This window comes from Schistocerca serialis, chromosome 2, assembly GCF_023864345.2.
Source record: "Schistocerca serialis cubense isolate TAMUIC-IGC-003099 chromosome 2, iqSchSeri2.2, whole genome shotgun sequence".
NCBI lineage: Eukaryota > Metazoa > Arthropoda > Insecta > Orthoptera > Acrididae > Schistocerca > Schistocerca serialis.
The window spans coordinates 945,971,813-945,988,776 of record NC_064639.1 but is presented as its reverse complement, the minus strand read 5'-3'; the positions used below and the strand labels follow the sequence as shown (position 1 = coordinate 945,988,776).

Sequence of the window (16,964 nt, the reverse complement as noted above, 5' to 3'; positions counted from 1 at the left end):
GATTATAGTTTAACATCATGAAACTTCGTGTACTCATTGTTTAGTACCCCCTTGCAATAAGTTAAATCTCTGTAGTGGAATGAAGGTGGATTTGAGCTAATCCTGTTTTGTTATCTGCTATAGTCGTAACGATCAATGGTAGTAACCAATTAAAATTTCCACAATGTCAACATTATAAAGCTTTTGAAGTGAAGTTGAATTGTCAAATTGCTCGATAAAGCATTGAAATAAAAGCTACTACCTTTTTGCGAATTTGTTGGATTATATTTTAAAATATACTTTTACGTTAGAAAAATACCATAGTTAAACCTATTTCCTTCTGTAGAGATGGAAATATTAGAAGAAATTGCATTCATCCGGATACCAAAGATAACTTTTCAACAGCGTCAGCTGCGATTTAAACTCCAGAAATTAATGGCAACTATATCTTTGGTAGTTCTCGTCTGTAGAAGTGACGAAAGAAACAGACAGAATACATGGAAGGTGATGTGATTCATCTGTGCCATCAGCTGGAAGCATTCCAAAGCAAGCCATTACAAGAAACGGGGGAGGCTGTGTCGTGTATTTGATTTTGAGGTCCGTAATACAATGAACGAAGACAGAGATCGCGAAGATGACCCGCTGTTAGATATGTTCATTACCAATTGGGAGGAGCAGTGTATACAACATGTTGAAAGTGAACCCGACTACGAAGGACAGCTTCAGAGGGAGAGGGAACAAACTCACCAGAAACTGTGGGTGACTTTTCAAAACAGCGCAACTGCAATAGCGCAACTTTATAGAGGTGATTGTGATGTCAATATTGATCACTGTTGCTAAGATAGGAGTGGTGCATCCTTCCATTTTGTGTGGCGTGTTATTGATTGTCGAGCCACCCACAATAATTTTCCTGTGTTGTTTTCAGAACGTCAGCAAGGCCTTTCGTTATGGATACCTTTCCAAACCGCCGCTGGTACGGTGACAAATTTGTACAAAGGTAATGAAAACATGGATGCCGATGAGCCGAATGTCAACATACATGGCTGACCTTGTATTCTTTTACTATGTATAGCTCATGTATGTTCGTTGTAGAAAAATAATGTGAATCAAGACTTCTGAGCGGTATGTCACATCTATCAAAGATTAAGTAAGACAATAACTGACGCCTTTATGTGAACCTGTCTTTTGTAAAATCGTAAATTTGCAGATTCAACGGAAGGAATAAGGCGGACTAGTGAACTTGGAATTCAGTGCGGTTATCAGAGACGAAACAAGGAATTGTTGAGCTGGGTTCGGAAAATGCGACACAAAATAAGACGGGAGGATCTACTTTCTTATCTGGCTGGAAAGCCAACTCCACCTCGACCACATCATAGGTGAGTTTCTTATGTTTGCCAAGTGTTTTGGTGAGTGCTGGAACGTATAGTTGTTTGTAATCGAACAGTACTTGGCCTTGGCAGTGATTGTGCAGTTGGAGCATCTGGTATAGCCATAATCTTAACAAAGGTAATTCATATGTTTCTAATCTGTGACTTTTTTGTCATGCAGATGTTTACTGTAATTTGTGGCAGGTCACGCTTGCTACTCAACTACAGTTTCGTTTTGCAGCATTAAATAGGTGTTAACTGATGTGTTCGTGGAAATAATGGAGGCCACAGTTAATCGTGGATTCTCTGTATTTTTGTAATTTATTTTCGTTTGAGAGACACAAAATCGACAAGCTACTTCTGATACCCGAATTGCTGATAGCCACGTTTACAAATGCCCCATACGTAACAGTTCGGAGCGTTACCTGTGGATGTAAGTGTATTAGCAAAATTCGTGTTCAAAATAAGCCCAGTGTCAAGCAAATCTTACTGATTTATGTTCTACAGAGAGTTATTTTATTTGTTTATTTCGGTAAAGGATCATCTCCTATTGACAAATGAGCTCTTGAATTGTATCAGTCATCACATTCATTGTTAAAACTGAAAATTCTTTAACAGTTTATTTTTGTGAATTATGTGGTGGAAGACTGTATTGTGATCAAATAGACTCTCCAAAGACACAAAAGTAAACTATATACAATTTTCTTTCAGAGTTTGAAATATTTACATAAGAAAAAATGGTTTGCTTCATTTTGTTATAAATTCAAAATGGTGCATCAGTTCGTAACTTGAAATATATTAGTTCAGTTTTCATATTTAAACACACTCTTGGCTTATGGAATTATTTTACAGGAAAATGCCATGAAAATAAATATTTAGCTTGCTTTTGAGAAGTAAACATTGACATTGTTTTTCCTCCGTAAGTAAATTCTTTTTAATACCTGTTAGATGCATTGTAAGTGCTGATCACTTTCCAGAACATTTGTAATTTAAAGATTTTTTTGTGCTAAAAATAAACATGTTTCATTAAACTTGAAAGTACTCTGTGTGGAATTGCACCTTTCTATATGGTTTTGCTGGCAAAAAGTCTTTGCAGGTGGGCTGAGTGCAGAAACAAAGCAAGAGAAAATAAAAACTTATTTGGTTCACCGTGTTCTTGATTATCTAGATTCAAATGTGCGGACTCGTATGAGCAAAACAATAGACAAATTTTAATTCTAAAGAAGTATAAATATGTTACTGTAAGTAGTTACGAATGTTGTCAGATAATTACCAGAGTAGTCATTTTAATATTAAGGTAGGTGTTTTTGTGATAAACGGAAGCTGCTTAGTATAAGAAAGCAGCAGCCATTCTCTTAAATTTATTTTGATTATTGCAGGTAATGCAGGGGCAAATACAATACAGCAGCTTAATACAGGAAAAATTTATAGACAGTTTCTCGTTTCTATTAATGTGTAAAGTTGGGTCTCTCCCATTCTAGGGTGTGTGTCACTTGTCCTTTTTTTAACCAGCTCATCTCTCCTTCCCAATGAAGGAACTATCAGTTCTCAAAGCTAAGTAGTGTGTCTACTCCTGTTATTAGTGTGTATCAGCAGTAGTAGGCATTTTTCTTGCTGGAGATAAGCACAGTCCATTGACTTTTTATCAGAATGAGTAGTTTTCCTAACTGAATTTTCCTTGGATACAATTAACCTGTGCTTATTAATTGTGTGACTGTACTCACTGATGATTTGATCTATTGAACACTCTTTTGTTCATTCCTTCATTATGCTTGAAAAATCTTAGTGAGAACCTTCTGGGATATGGAACAAATCATGGCGTACATTAAGTTTCGTACGTTAAATTTAGCTACCATGAGTGGAAATAGTGAAGTGTATGTACAGCTTAAGTTTGTGATATGTTTAACTTTTGTTAAGTTGTATCTTGGTTTGTTCCACTTCCCTAAAGGGCCTCATCTATGATGATTTCTACAGAACATGACGAATCAGTGAATGGAAATAAATGGATGGAGTAGTGCAACGCTGTAATGAAGTACTAGATAAATCCTGAACAGGCACGGTGAACCAGTAGAGAGACAGAATGTGATCTGTGTTCAGTTGGTGGAAAAAATATCACCAAATATTGTTAAATGTGTTTCTGTCATACAAGTGGTGGGACACTTACATTTGGTCCTCATGAGAAGGACTTTGAAGATACAAAGTCTTCTTCTTTCTGTTTGTAGACAGGCGTGTAGTAGTAGTAATAATAGTAGTAGTAGTAGTAGTAAATAATTCTTTTAGTTTACAGCTGATGTAAATTGTACCCAAACTACATCAGGAGACAATTCTCCGACAAGAATTGAGTATTGTATTTTGACTTAAATCTAATAATAGTACTTCAGTGTTAGCAGCTAAATTATTGTATTAAGAATTTCTAACACAAGCTAATTGTATCCCCAATACACATGAAGAACAGTGAGCTCTTGAATGACATTATTGTTGTGAAGTGTGTGTGTGTGTGTGTGTGTGTGTATATATATATATATATATATATATATATATATATATATATATATATATATATATATTAGTTATAATAGAGGGAAACATTCCACGTAGGAAAAATATATCTAAAAGCAAAGATGATGTGACTTACCAAATGAAAGTGCTGGCAGGTCGACAGACACACAAACATACACACAAAATTCAAGCTTTCGCAACAAACTGTTGCCTCATCAGGAAAGAGGGAGGGAAAGGGAAAGACGAAAGGATGTGGGTTTTAAGGGAGAGGGTAAGGAGTCATTCCAATCCCGGGAGCGGAAAGACTTACCTTAGGGGGAAAAAGGACGGGTATACACTCGCTCGCGCGCGCGCACACACACACACACACACACACACACACACACACACACACAAGCAGACATATTTAAAGACAAAGAGTTTGCGAAGAGATGTCAGTCGAGGCAGAAGTGCATAGGCAAAGATGTTGTTGAATGACAGGTGAGGTATGAGTGGCGGCAGCTTGAAATTAGCGGAGATTGAGGCCTGGTGGATAACGGGAAGAGAGGATATATTGAAGAGCAAGTTCCCATCTCCGGAGTTCGGATAGGTTGGTGTTAGTGGGAAGTATCCAGATAACCCGGACGGTGTAACACTGTGCCAAGATGTGCTGGCCGTGCACCAAGGCATGTTTAGCCACAGGGTGATCCTCATTACCAACAAACACTGTCTGCCTGTGTCCATTCATGCGAATGGACAGTTTGTTGCTGGTCATTCCCACATAGAATGCATCACAGTGTAGGCAGGTCAGTTGGTAGATCACGTGGGTGCTTTCACACGTGGCTCTGCCTTTGATCGTGTACACCTTCCGGGTTACAGGACTGGAGTAGGTGGTGGTGGGAGGGTGCATGGGACAGGGTTTACACCGGGGGCGGTTACAAGGGTAGGAGCCAGAGGGTAGGGAAGGTGGTTTGGGGATTTCATAGGGATGAACTAAGAGGTTACGAAGGTTAGGTGGACGGCGGAAAGACACTCTTGGTGGAGTGGGGAGGATTTCATGAAGGATGGATCTCATTTCAGGGCAGGATTTGAGGAAGTCGTATCCCTGCTGGAGAGCCACATTCAGAATCTGATCCAGTTCCGGAAAGTATCCTGTCACAAGTGGCGCACTTTTGTGGTTCTTCTGTGGGAGGTTCTGGGTTTGAGAGGATGAGGAAGTGGCTCTGGTTATTTGCTTCTGTACCAGGTCGGGAGGGTAGTTGCGGGATGCCAAAACTGTTGTCAGGTTGTTGGTGTGTGTGTGTGTGTGTGTGTGTGTGTGTGTGTGTGTGTGTGTGTGTGTGTGTGTATTTACATTCCTAGCTTTCGGAACTTTGTTCCTTCATCAGGGAGGAGAAAGGAGAAAAAAGGGAAGAAGGGAAAGTGGATTCAGTTACTCACAACCCAGGTTATGAAGCAACAGGGAAAGGTAAACAGGGGGTGGTAGCAGGGATGGAGGCATGGTTGTCAGAGGGAAGCCAAAGATATTCTACTGTTAAGTACTGTGCCAGCTTCAAACCAAAGAGTATGCATAAAGAAGTATATAGTATAAAGATAACACAACTACATAGGATGAAAAGATGCGTGAATGGCTAAAGAGGAGAGGGAAAAAGGAGGAGAGCAAGTTCCCATCTCCGCAGTTCCGAGGGACTGGTGTTGGGTGGGAGAAGCCAAATGGCATGCACGTTGTAGCAGGTTCCTAGGTCCCTTGAATTATGTTGGACGGTATGCTCTGCTACTGGGTATTGGACATCTCCTAGGCGGACAGTTCATCTGTGCCCGTTCATGCGCTCAGCCAGTCATGCCGATGTAAAAGGCTGTGCAGTGCAGGCATGTCAGCTGATAAATGACAAGTGTTGTTTCACATGTGGCCCTGCCTTGAATTGTGTGTTTTACCAGTAGCGGGACTGGAGTAGGTGGTTGTGGGGGGGGGGGGGATGCATGGGGCAGGTTTTGCAGCGGGGTCGGTTACAGGAATAGGAACCGCTGGGTAGAGAAGGTGGTCTGGGTATATTGTAGGGTTTAACAAGGATGTTATGGAGGATGGAGGGGGGGGGGGGGGGCGATGAAAGGCAACTCTGGGTGGTGTGGGGAGAATATTGTCAAGGGATGATCTCATTTCAGGGCTTGACTTGAGAAAGTCATATCCCTGACAGAGTAATTTGTTGATGTATTCGAGGCCAGGATAATATTGGGTGACAAGGGGGATGCTTCTGTGTGGTCTGGGGGTAGGAACATTGTTGTTGGACGGGGAGGAATGTATTGCTCGGGGGATCTGTTTGTGGACAAGGTCTGCCGGATAGTTGCGGGGGAGGAAAGCACTGGTCAGGTTATTGGTGTAATTGTTGAGGGCTCCGTCACTGGAGCAGATACGTTTGCCATGAATACCTAGGCTGTAGGGAAGGGAACGTTTGATGTGGAATGAATGCCAGCTATCAAAGTGAAGGTACTGTTGTTTGTTTGTGGGTTTGATGTGGACGGAGGTGTGGATGTGAGCTTCAACAAGATGAAGGTCATCATCCAGGAAGGTGGCTTGGGTTTTGGAGAAGGACCAGGTGAAATTCAGATTCGAAAAGGAGCTTAGGTTATGGAGGAAATTAAGGAGTGTTTCTTCACCATGAGTCCAGACCACAAAGATGTCATATATAAACCTATACCAGGCCAGGGGAAGCAGCTGTTGGGTCTTCAGGGAAGCCTCCTCCATGCGGCCCATGAAGAGGTTGGCATAAGGCGGAGCCATCCTGGTTCCCATGGCCATTCCCCCGATTTGTTTGTAGGTCTGGCCTTCAAAAGTGAAGTAATTATGGGTGAGGATGAAGTTGGTAAGTGTGATAAATATCGAGGTTTTTGGAAGATCTTTGGGTGGGCGTTGGGAGAGGTAGTATTCAAGGGCAGACACACCAAGGGTATGTGAGATGTTTGTGTAAATGGATGTAGCATCTATGGTGACAAGAAGGGTTTCAGGTGGGAGGGGAGTGGGAATGGATTTGAGCCATTCTAGGCAGTGGTCTGTGTCTTTGATGTAGGATGGGAGTCTGCAGGTGATAGGTTGGAGGTGTTGGTCTACCAGAGCTAGATACGTTCTGCTGGGGCTTTGAAGCCTGCCACAATTGGATGGCCAGGATGGTTCTCTTTGTGGATTTTGGGTAATAGGTAGAAGGTAGGGGTAAGTGGCTCAGGTGGAGTGAGTAGGTCTATGGAAGCCGTTGTGAGGCCTTGTGAGGGGCCTTAGATTTTTAGGATTTTCAGCAGCTCAGTCTGGATCGAGGGAATGGGATCCTGGGTAACAGCTTTGTAGGTTGAGGTGTCGGAGAGTTGACGCAGTCCTTCTGCCACATGCTCCACACGGTCAAGTACCACAGTTGTGGAGCCTTTATCCGCCAGGAGGATGACAATAGAGCGGTCTGTTTTCAGCTCCTTAATGGCACAGGATTCAGTTGGGGTGATGTTGGGGGTTGTCGGGATTTTCTTCAAGAAGGACTGGGAGACAACACTGGATGTGAGGAATTCCTGAAATGTCTGCAAGGGATAGTTTTGGGGGAGGGGAGGAGGATCCCTTTGGGAAGGCGGTCGAAACCGTTCTAGACAGGGTTCAACACTGGGTTTAGTATTTGGGGACTGTGTTTGGGTGAAGTGATATTTCCAGTTGAGGTTCTGGGTGAATGAGAGGAGATCATTAACGAGAGCAGTGTGGTTGAATTTAGGCGTGGGGCTAAAGGTTAAGCCTTTTGATAGAACAGATGTCTCTGGAGGAGAGAGGGATTTGGATGAGTTAGAACTGAATTGGGACTGGTGATATGTGGCATTTGACTGTGGTTGTAGTTGAGATTTGGTCTGTGTGGGGTATGTGCTGGGATTTGGAGACTGAGTAGGGTGGCTAGGCTAGGTTTGTTGGCTATGAGGTGGGTTTGTTGAAGGTGCTGTTGTGGTTGGTGTTTGTGAGGGATAGGGAGAGGGACCCCACTTCTTAGGTGTTGCACTAGCACTGTGGACAGTTTTTTTCAGGTGGTATGTGGCATGGAACTCAAGTTCACAGCTGGCTTCTAGGATGATGTTCCTGAGTGTGTTTTCCAAGCAGGGGTTTGAGAGGTGGAGGACTTTGAAGAGAGATAAGAGCTGTTGGGAGTGGTGTTACACGAAGTGGGGTCCCTCTCCCTAGCAGAAATGACAAGACACTAACATTAGTGCAATTCACCCCTATTATTCTTAAAGGAGATAACAATTATAAATTGGACTGTGTACGGGCCAAATGAAGCTAAAATAATTTTTTCAGCAAAGCACTCTTTGGATCACATATTTTGATATGACTGGTTTTGGCCGAATTACACAGAGTACAGTGATGAAAAAAGAGGTTTCTTTTTGTTTTATATGTAGACCCAAAGATTATCTAGATAAATGGAAACAAGTCGTAGCAATAAAATAAAATAAGCGTTTTGTGTAGAAGGCTGTTAATACAAGATCACTTATTCAACTAGTGTAGGCCCATTCAGAGAGGCTGATCTACATCTACAAGCCACCTTATGGTGTGTGGTGTTACTTCAGTGATTCCCATTTGAGTGATTAAGTGCGTGTAGCTGTCAGAAGTGAAGAGAGCAACAGAACTACCTGTCCGATGGCCCCAGTTGTCACTGAAATGTCAGATGGCAGATGAAGTTAGTTACTGTGATAACAAATCACCACAACCATTTGTTTCACTGCTATGTAAGTGTGACCTAGGGGTAGTGTCTTTGACTACTAAGTAAAATGTTGTGGGTCCTGGTTTCAGACTCAGCCAATTCGTTAATTTTGAATAAAAACCAGCAGCAATGGCTGCAAAAGACTTTTTGGTACGAGTCACCCTTATTATGTCAACAGGCTTGTCGAAAGGGGGTGCAGAAGCAGACATAGATTCAGTGCACACTCTTACATTTGAGGCCAGAAAGTGCCCCTTACTGGCCGAAGGATCAGCAGTGACTGATGGAATGGAGCAGCAGAATGCAGTGGAAATGAGTACATTAAAAGCACTCAGTGTGTATGCTCAGGACATGTGGTCTGTAAATGGAAAAAGTGTTAAAAATATTTAAAATCCAAGAAAAGAGTAAAATTCTAAGACTTGAAAGTGGTAGGGAGTGGCGACCAGTGAAGTGGTGAGGAGGTAAATGATTTTTGGCCAGACAAATATAGGGTAATATCAGCAGCAACAGAAAACTGTATAATGGTGGTAGGATTCGTTATGAATTGAAAGGTGGGGCAGAGGGCGAGTTATTGTGAACTGCTCAGTGACAGGGTTGTTCTCATCAGAATGGACAGCAAACAAATGCCAACAACAGTAGTTCAGGTATATGTGCCAACTTCACAGATAAAAGATGAAAAGAGAGCAGGAACTACGAGGCTATTGAACGGGCAATGCACTATGTAAAAGATGATGATAGCCTAATAATCATGGGGGTTAGTGGGGAAGAAACAAAAGAGTGTTACAGGAGAATATAGGCATGGTAGTAGGAATGGCTAAGGAGGGTAGTTGGTATGCTTGATGAAGACTTGGGAAGATTCCAGTTGTGTTATGTCATGGTTTGACATAGAATCCGAATCAGTTATGTGTTTGTAAGGCATACGCAGGACCAGATATAGATCTGCGCCACAATTCAGTGGTTATTAAGAGTGGACTGAAGTTTAAGAGAAATTGCAAAATTTAAAATTATTTAGTTGTTCACTTTTACTCATGACAGTATTTAACGAGATATAGATGTGTGAGGAAGGTCCTGAACATGAAAAAATTGAATATGTCTTTCATTGTAGAAAGTGACATCTACTACTAAAATTAAATTTTTGGGTTAAGTTCAGCTGAAAAATATAAACATTTATGGAATCTGTAGAAGGATTCATAAAAACAATAAATATTTCTTTCAACATTTTAAAATGTACAGTAACTGAGTAGATCAAAATATTTTTTACAGTGTGGGCCAAAGTACCTCCCACCCTCTTGGTATTGTGAGGGTGAGAATTCCACTGTTAAGTACAAGGAGGCTGGATTGAAAGAGTATATTGATGGCCTCTATGAGGGGAGGACCTGGGTGGCGGTGGCGGTGGTGGTGAAAGAAATATCTTGACATAGTGTCTTTGGTTAGTAATCAAAACGTCTTCGATCCCATGTTCAAAACTGTAACAGCTTAAATTTTGATTAATAATCATTATTGGCGGTCGAAGACTTTCGGCATAAGAAGTCACCATCCTTCTGCCAATGGCCTTGTCAAAGAGGGTGGAAGAGCAGATAGAGATTCGGGGGCACTCTCTTGTCCTAGGAGTGGGAAACTGCCCCTAAAGGTGGAAAAATCAGCAATGATCAATGGCATGAGGATGCAAAAGACAATGGAAACCACTGCATTAAAGACACGTAATGTGTATCCACAGCACATGTGGCCTGTAATTGAAAAAGTGTCATGATGGTCTTTCCAATGCCAAAAGATTGCGGAGTAGTCTACATTTGGATCTCCGGGAGGGGATTGCCCAGGGGTAGGTGACAAAGAGGAAAAGATTCAGTAATGAACGAAAGGCTAATGTTCTAAGAGTTGGTGCATGGAGTCTCAGAAGATTGAATGTGGTAGGGAAGCTAGAAAATCTGGAAAGAGAGAGCTATGAAATGAAATGGAAAAAGACGAGGATTTGTGATCAGACGAGTTTAAAGAAATATCAACAGCAGCAGAAAATGGTAAAACGGCAATAGGTTTCGTTACAAATAGGGAGGTAGGGCAAAGAGAGTGTTACTGTGAACAGTTCAGTGATAGGATTGTTCTTATCAGAATTGATACTAAACTAACATTGACAGTGATAGTTCGGGTATAGATGCCGACGTCGCAAGCTGAAGCTGAAGATGAAGAGCTAGAGAAAGTATATGAGGATACTGAAAGTGTAATACAGTACGTAAAGGGAGATGAAAAGCTAATGGTCATTGGGGACTGTAATGTAATTGTAGGGGGAGTAGAAGAAAAGGTTGCAGGAAAATATGGGCTCGGGACAATGAATGAGAGAAGAGAAAGACTTGAGTTCCATAATAAATTTCAGTTAGTGATGATAAACATTCTGTTCAAGAGTCACAAGAGACAAGAGGAGGTGGTATACTTGGAAAAGGCCCAGTGATGAAGATTTCAGTTAGCTTACAAATTACATCATGATGAGACAGAGATTCCAAAATCAGATACTGGATTGTAATGCTTACCCAAGACCTGATACAGACTCAGATCACAACATGGTAGTGATGAAGAGTGGGCTGAAGTTTAAGACGTTAGTCAGGAAGAATCAATATGCAAGGAAGCGGATACCGAAGTACTAAGGACTGACAAAATACGCTTGAGGTTCTCTAAGGCTATAGATACAGCAATAAGGAATAGCTCAGTAGGCAGTACAGCTGAAGAGGAATGGACATCTCTAAAAACAGCTCTAACAGAAGTTGGAAAGGAAAACATAGGTACAAAGAAGGTAACTGCGTAGAAACCTTGGGTAACAGAAGATATACTTCAGTTGGTCGATGAAAGCAGGAAGTACAAAAATGTTCCAGGAAACTCGGGTATAGAGAAATAAAAGTTGGTGATGAATGAAGTAAATAGGAAGTGCAGGGAAACTAAGACAAATTGGCTGCATGGAAAAATGTGGAGAAATTGAAAAAGAAATTATTGTTGGAAGGACTGACTCAACATATAGGAAAGTCAAAATAACCTTCAGTGAAATTAAAAGCAAGTGTCACAGCATTGGAGTGCAATGGGAATTCCAATGTTAAATGTAGAGGAGAGAGCGGATAGGTAGAAAAAATACGTTTAAAGCCTCAATAAGGGAAAGATTTGTCTGATGTGATAGAAGAAGAAACAGGAGTCAGTTTAGAAGAGGTAGGTGATCCAGTATTAGAATCAGAATTTAAAGGAGCTTTGGAGGACTTAAGGTCGAATAAGGCAGAGGGGATAGATAACATTCCATCAGAATTTCTAAAGTCGTTGGGGAAGTGGCAGCAAAATGAAGATTCAATGTAGGAGTCTGGTGATACACCATCCGACTTTCGGAAAAATATCATCTACACAATTCCGTAGACTGCAAGCACTAAAAAGTGTAAGAATTATTGCACAATCAGTTTAACAGCTAGCGCATCCAAGTTGCTGACAAGAATAATATACAGAAGAATGGAAAAGAAAATTGAGGACGTGCTGGCTTTAGAATAGGTAAAGGCACCAGAGAGGCAGTGCTGAGATCGCAGTTGATAATGGAAGCAAGATGAAAGGAAAAATAAAGACACATTCATAGGAATTGTCGACCTGGAAAAAAAGTGTAAAATGGTGCAAGCTGTTCAAAATTCTGAGAAAAATAGAGCTAAGCTAAAAAGGGTATGAGACAGGGATGTAGTCTTCTGCCCCTGCTGTTCAATCTGTACATTGAAGAAGCACTGATGAAGTAAAAGAAATGTACAAGAGTGGATTTAAAATTCAAGGTGAAAGGATATCATTGGTAATATTCGCCTGATGACATTGCTATCCTGAGTGATGATGAAGAATTATTATGTAATCCGCTGAATGGAATGAACGATCTAATAAATACAGAATATGGATTGAGATTAAATCGAAGAAAGATGAAAGTAATCAGAAGTATCAGAAATGAGAATAGCGAGAAACTTATCAGGATTGATGATCAGGCAGTAAATGAAGTTAAGGAATTCTGCTACCTAAGCAGACTAACGCCGGCAAAAAGGGTATTTCTGGCCAAGAGAAGTCTATTAGTTTTGAACATAGGCCTTAATTTGAGGAAGAAATTTCTGAGAGTGTACGTTTGCAGCTCAGCATTGTGTGGCAGTGAAACCTGGAGTGTGGGAAAATTGGAACTGAAGAGAATTGTAGAATTTGAGATGTGGTGCTACAGATGAATGTTGAAAATTAGGTGAACTGATAAGGTAAGGAATGAGGTGGCCCTACACAGAATCTGAGGAAAAAAGAGAGTATGTGGAAAAGACTGACCAGAAGGGGGACACTGTGATAGGTCTATTAAGACATCAGGCAATGACTTCCATGGTAGTAGGGGGAACTGCAGAGTGCTAAAGCTCTATAGGAAGGCAGAGATTGGGATACATCCAGCAAATAATTGAGGATGTAGGTTGCAAGTGCTACTTCTTGGGAGATGACGAGGTTGGCACTGGAGAGGTTTGTGGCATGGCGCATCAAACCAGTCAGAAGACTGTGCCCCCCCCCCCCCTCCAAAAAAAAATGGGGGATCCAGCATTAGGTGGGGTGTAACAGAGCGTTCTAAGTTGTATCACCTAAGGAAGAAGGAATAAAATGCCTTCCCTCTGAATTTTTAAAATTGAGCTACCAAAGGATTTTTCTGATTATAGTGTGGAATCTGATGCTGGTAATTTACTAGAGGAATCAAACTGCAAGATGACTGATGACTCTAAGAAAAAAAGATCAGTGTCTCTTGTGCTGATTGTGGTGCATATGTGAAATACTTAGTATGCATTTAAGTGCTAAACCAGATCAAGAAATTCCTGTGGCAGAATAAAAGAAATGCATTCATGAAACATGTGAGGCATTGATTTTTGAGAATATATAGCCATCCTGACAAAGTTGTATACTGAATTTTGGCATATAATTTTGGTGATGGCATGTCGAAGTAGATTTAGTAATTTGTGCTGTGCTGAAAACTGTGTATGTCAGTTATTTAAATCACATACTGCAAATGTAAATCATTGAACGAATGTATGATACCGAGTTAAAAAGACAGATATTGGACCACCCAGGTTCTAAATATCTCCAAACAATTCCTGAAACTTCATATGCATGTAACATGGATGCCTAGTTCATTAGGATCATTGTGAACAGTTCTTTTCCCATCAAGAAAAATTTTAAAAAACACCTGATATGTATATCAAATTATTATTTGAAATGTATTTTGAGATTGAGTTCTACTCAACCACTATCAACATATCCCTTGCTCAATCAGTGTCAACATACATCTTTAAGGAATGGTGAAAATATTTTAGAATTTAAGAAAATGAAGTACTTGAGATTCATTTGTTGTGACAACTTCATTAACAAATATTTCAGCGATACCTCAAAAGTATGACTACAGCGGAACCTCTGTCATCTGTGCTGCTGGTCAGATAATGTAATAAAAAAAGTTTGTTTTCACGGTCATCCTCTGCAGCAAGCACAGAAATATTTGCTTTGTACATAAAAACTGCCTTTTCCTGCTGCACTGTACTTTTTTCCGCAGACACATTTTACATTTTTCACTTTAAGCCACCAGTGGGATAGGTTTTAACGTTTTTGGTTGGCATCTGCATTACCACTTATATGGTCATATGCTGGAAGTTGCTCTATGGCACTATTTCCAAAACAGAAGCTGAACTTTTTTCTTCCAATTTTTCATCTTGTTTGCCCTTATTGTTTGATGTATGTGTGGAGACACATAGGGAACTCATAGTAGTTAAGTCTTGAAAAGACGGTTTTTGATCAAATATCGATAACTAGTGACGGAAGACTTCTAGTGCATCATAACAGTAAGGGCAAACAAGAGGAAAAAGGAAGAAAAAGTTCAGAACATAAAAACATGCTTATGTTTTGGAGACAAAACGGTAGACCAACCTCCAGCATGTGACCAAATGAGAAGAAATGCAGATGCCAACCAAAAACGCAAAGAAATAACCCACTGATGATGCCTTAGAAAAAGGTGAAATGTATCTGGGAGATTGTTTTAAAAAAGGTCTCCCCCTTCTCTTTCTCGGCTGTTTCGGTCTTGAATAGTGTGATTTTCTCCTGTTGACCGACAGGCAGCCAATAATCTGTTCAAGTTGAATAGTTTTAAGTTCCCTTTGCCACTCATTTGAGAGCTATCTTGTCCACTGAGCTGCTTCTAGCTGTATCTGAGGGTTTTGTACTTTCGTTTGAGTCTATTACAACTCTTATTTACATAGCATTGGAATCTCCTAACCTATCCTTAATTTCTGCCAGTAGCTTGATCATAACTGCTGTGATTGATGAGTAGGCCAAAGTTAATTTCACCTGCAAGTGCTATAGGGAACTAAATTATGATCATATCAGGAAGCTGTAAGGCAGGTGCCTGATTTAGCAAGAGTTGACAGCACCAGGGGAGGATATGAAGTGGTTTCCAGTTTTGAGGACCTTAAATAATAAATTGGGTAGAAATCAATAGGGAAATAATAGAAAACTACTCTGCAATGAGTTCTTATTTCTTTGTATTTCTCAACTGTTGCATACCAGTTGATTGCTGGATATAGTGGTCATTGAGTACCTTACTTGTTTAACTTAGTTACATTGATTTCATTTTGTTTATCTAGTTGAAATTGGGTTATTTACACTTTACTCTATTAGTAAAAAGATAATCTTAATTGAGACATAAAATTATTAATGAGAAATGAGAGTATGTTTCAAAAGATTGATGTCTGATAACATATTTTAAGTTAAACTAAATTGTTTGGAATGCCTTCAGGAGGATGTGACAATGCGCATTGAAACAGTAAGAGTATAAAACAGAACATAAATTTTCTGTGGATAACCGTACATGTCATCAGTTTAGGCAGCAAGGCAGTTACCAGAAAGCACACGCAAACCAATGCGCAAGTGCAATAAGTTGTGAAGGTATCATTTGCCAAAGCAACATACATTAATGATTAAATAATGCCAACTTGATATCTTGGTAGCATTGTTTATTTTTATTTTTAAATGGAAATAAAATCCACCATGTAGCTGTGTGTGTGTGTGTGTGTGTGTGTGTGTGTGTGTGTGTGTGTGTGTGTGTGTGTGTGTGTAGAACTTTGATATAAAGAATTGCGCGCGCGCGTTTTACCCATCTTCTTCATCCACCACATATGTGTTAAGGTCTCTTTATTTTGCACCTGAATGTGTGATGGATATAGCCTCATTGCTTGTATTGACTATGCTTCTTTTCTCCTCTCCATATCCTTTCATACAGAAATTGTTTTCCAGTCTTTTGTTGACTCTTACGTAAATGAAGAACTTTGATATAAAGAATTGCTTTTTTCAGCATTTGTTGTTGCTGTAAATTTTCTTTTGACTGAGATCACTGAAGTTCCAATGTTTCCCCTTTTAAATTTTGTTTTGTATTATTATTATTACAGAGTACATCTTTTTATTTGCTAAAGTATTGTGTTCTCAAAGATAGTGACAAAAAGTATGCTTATTGTTTTAATTATGACACTGCTTTTTAATGGCTGTTAAGCACTTCAGTGCAAATTAGAAAACTAATTTTGTAATGGTAGATTCTATGGTTTACTGGCTGAAAACTGGTGTTCAAATAAGATGTTAATTGGTGCAACATACTTGAACACCTGCACTTCAGTATGGCTGCTTCTTTATATAGATGAAAGATAAGATATGCCAATTGCAGGAATAGGTTTACTTAAATGACTTCTATTTTTGATGACTCATTGACTTAAGTGCATAGATGAATTTTGTCTGTGAACCCTACAGTCATAAACATACCACTTGAGAGCTTGAAAGTTGACCTTAATAATTTGCTATTTAATGAAATGATTGTTCATTTAATGTCTCATTGTTACTCTTCCTAGGTATTAAACTTTTACAGATTGAAGACAAGCTCAGAACATTACGAAATGTATTTTGAATTGTATGTCTTACTTTATTTTATTACCAGGTAATACGGTGGAGTGGAACAATCAGCTCTTCTGCAAAACAGATCTAGTATATCAGCATCAAAAAGCTGCAGGCATATCTGCAAACAGCCCTTGCAGAAGTCAGTCGCATAACTGTCAGCAGTGTATAATTAAACTGAGCTAAGCCTAATACAGAAGTCCTCAAGGCAAAGCCTAACTCGGAGCAAGTTGAAATGTTTATCACTTACGTCTTCATCAAACATTGTACTGTGTACATGTTGTTTTTGTTTTGCTGGCTTGTCTTTTCAGTACTGTGCCAATCATATTCATGTATAAATCTTTCTCCTTTATTGTATCTTAACACAAAAATCCATTTCCCTCCACTTTTTTTACCCCTCCTCCTTTTTCTTAACAAGAACAGCACATGTTCATATGGATGCAGACTCAAAAAATACAGCCTTCTCGTTTCCTGTCTTTACTAATGACCACAACTG

The 16,964-nt window shown here is 40.0% G+C and overlaps 1 protein-coding gene across 2 annotated transcripts in view; it reads left to right on the top strand.

Moving 5' to 3' along the window:
* Positions 1 to 437: 437 nt before the first annotated feature.
* The window catches only part of LOC126458318 (telomere attrition and p53 response 1 protein), a 35,691-nt gene continuing 19,164 nt past the window's right edge, over positions 438 to 16,964 (top strand). For both annotated transcript variants that reach the window (XM_050095270.1, XM_050095271.1), the window contains exons 1-3: positions 438 to 784; positions 905 to 976; positions 1,187 to 1,355. In XM_050095270.1, the coding sequence (XP_049951227.1) occupies positions 589 to 784; positions 905 to 976; positions 1,187 to 1,355 (437 nt within the window). In that variant the 5' untranslated portion in view covers positions 438 to 588. The remainder of the gene's footprint in view (positions 785 to 904; positions 977 to 1,186; positions 1,356 to 16,964) is intronic.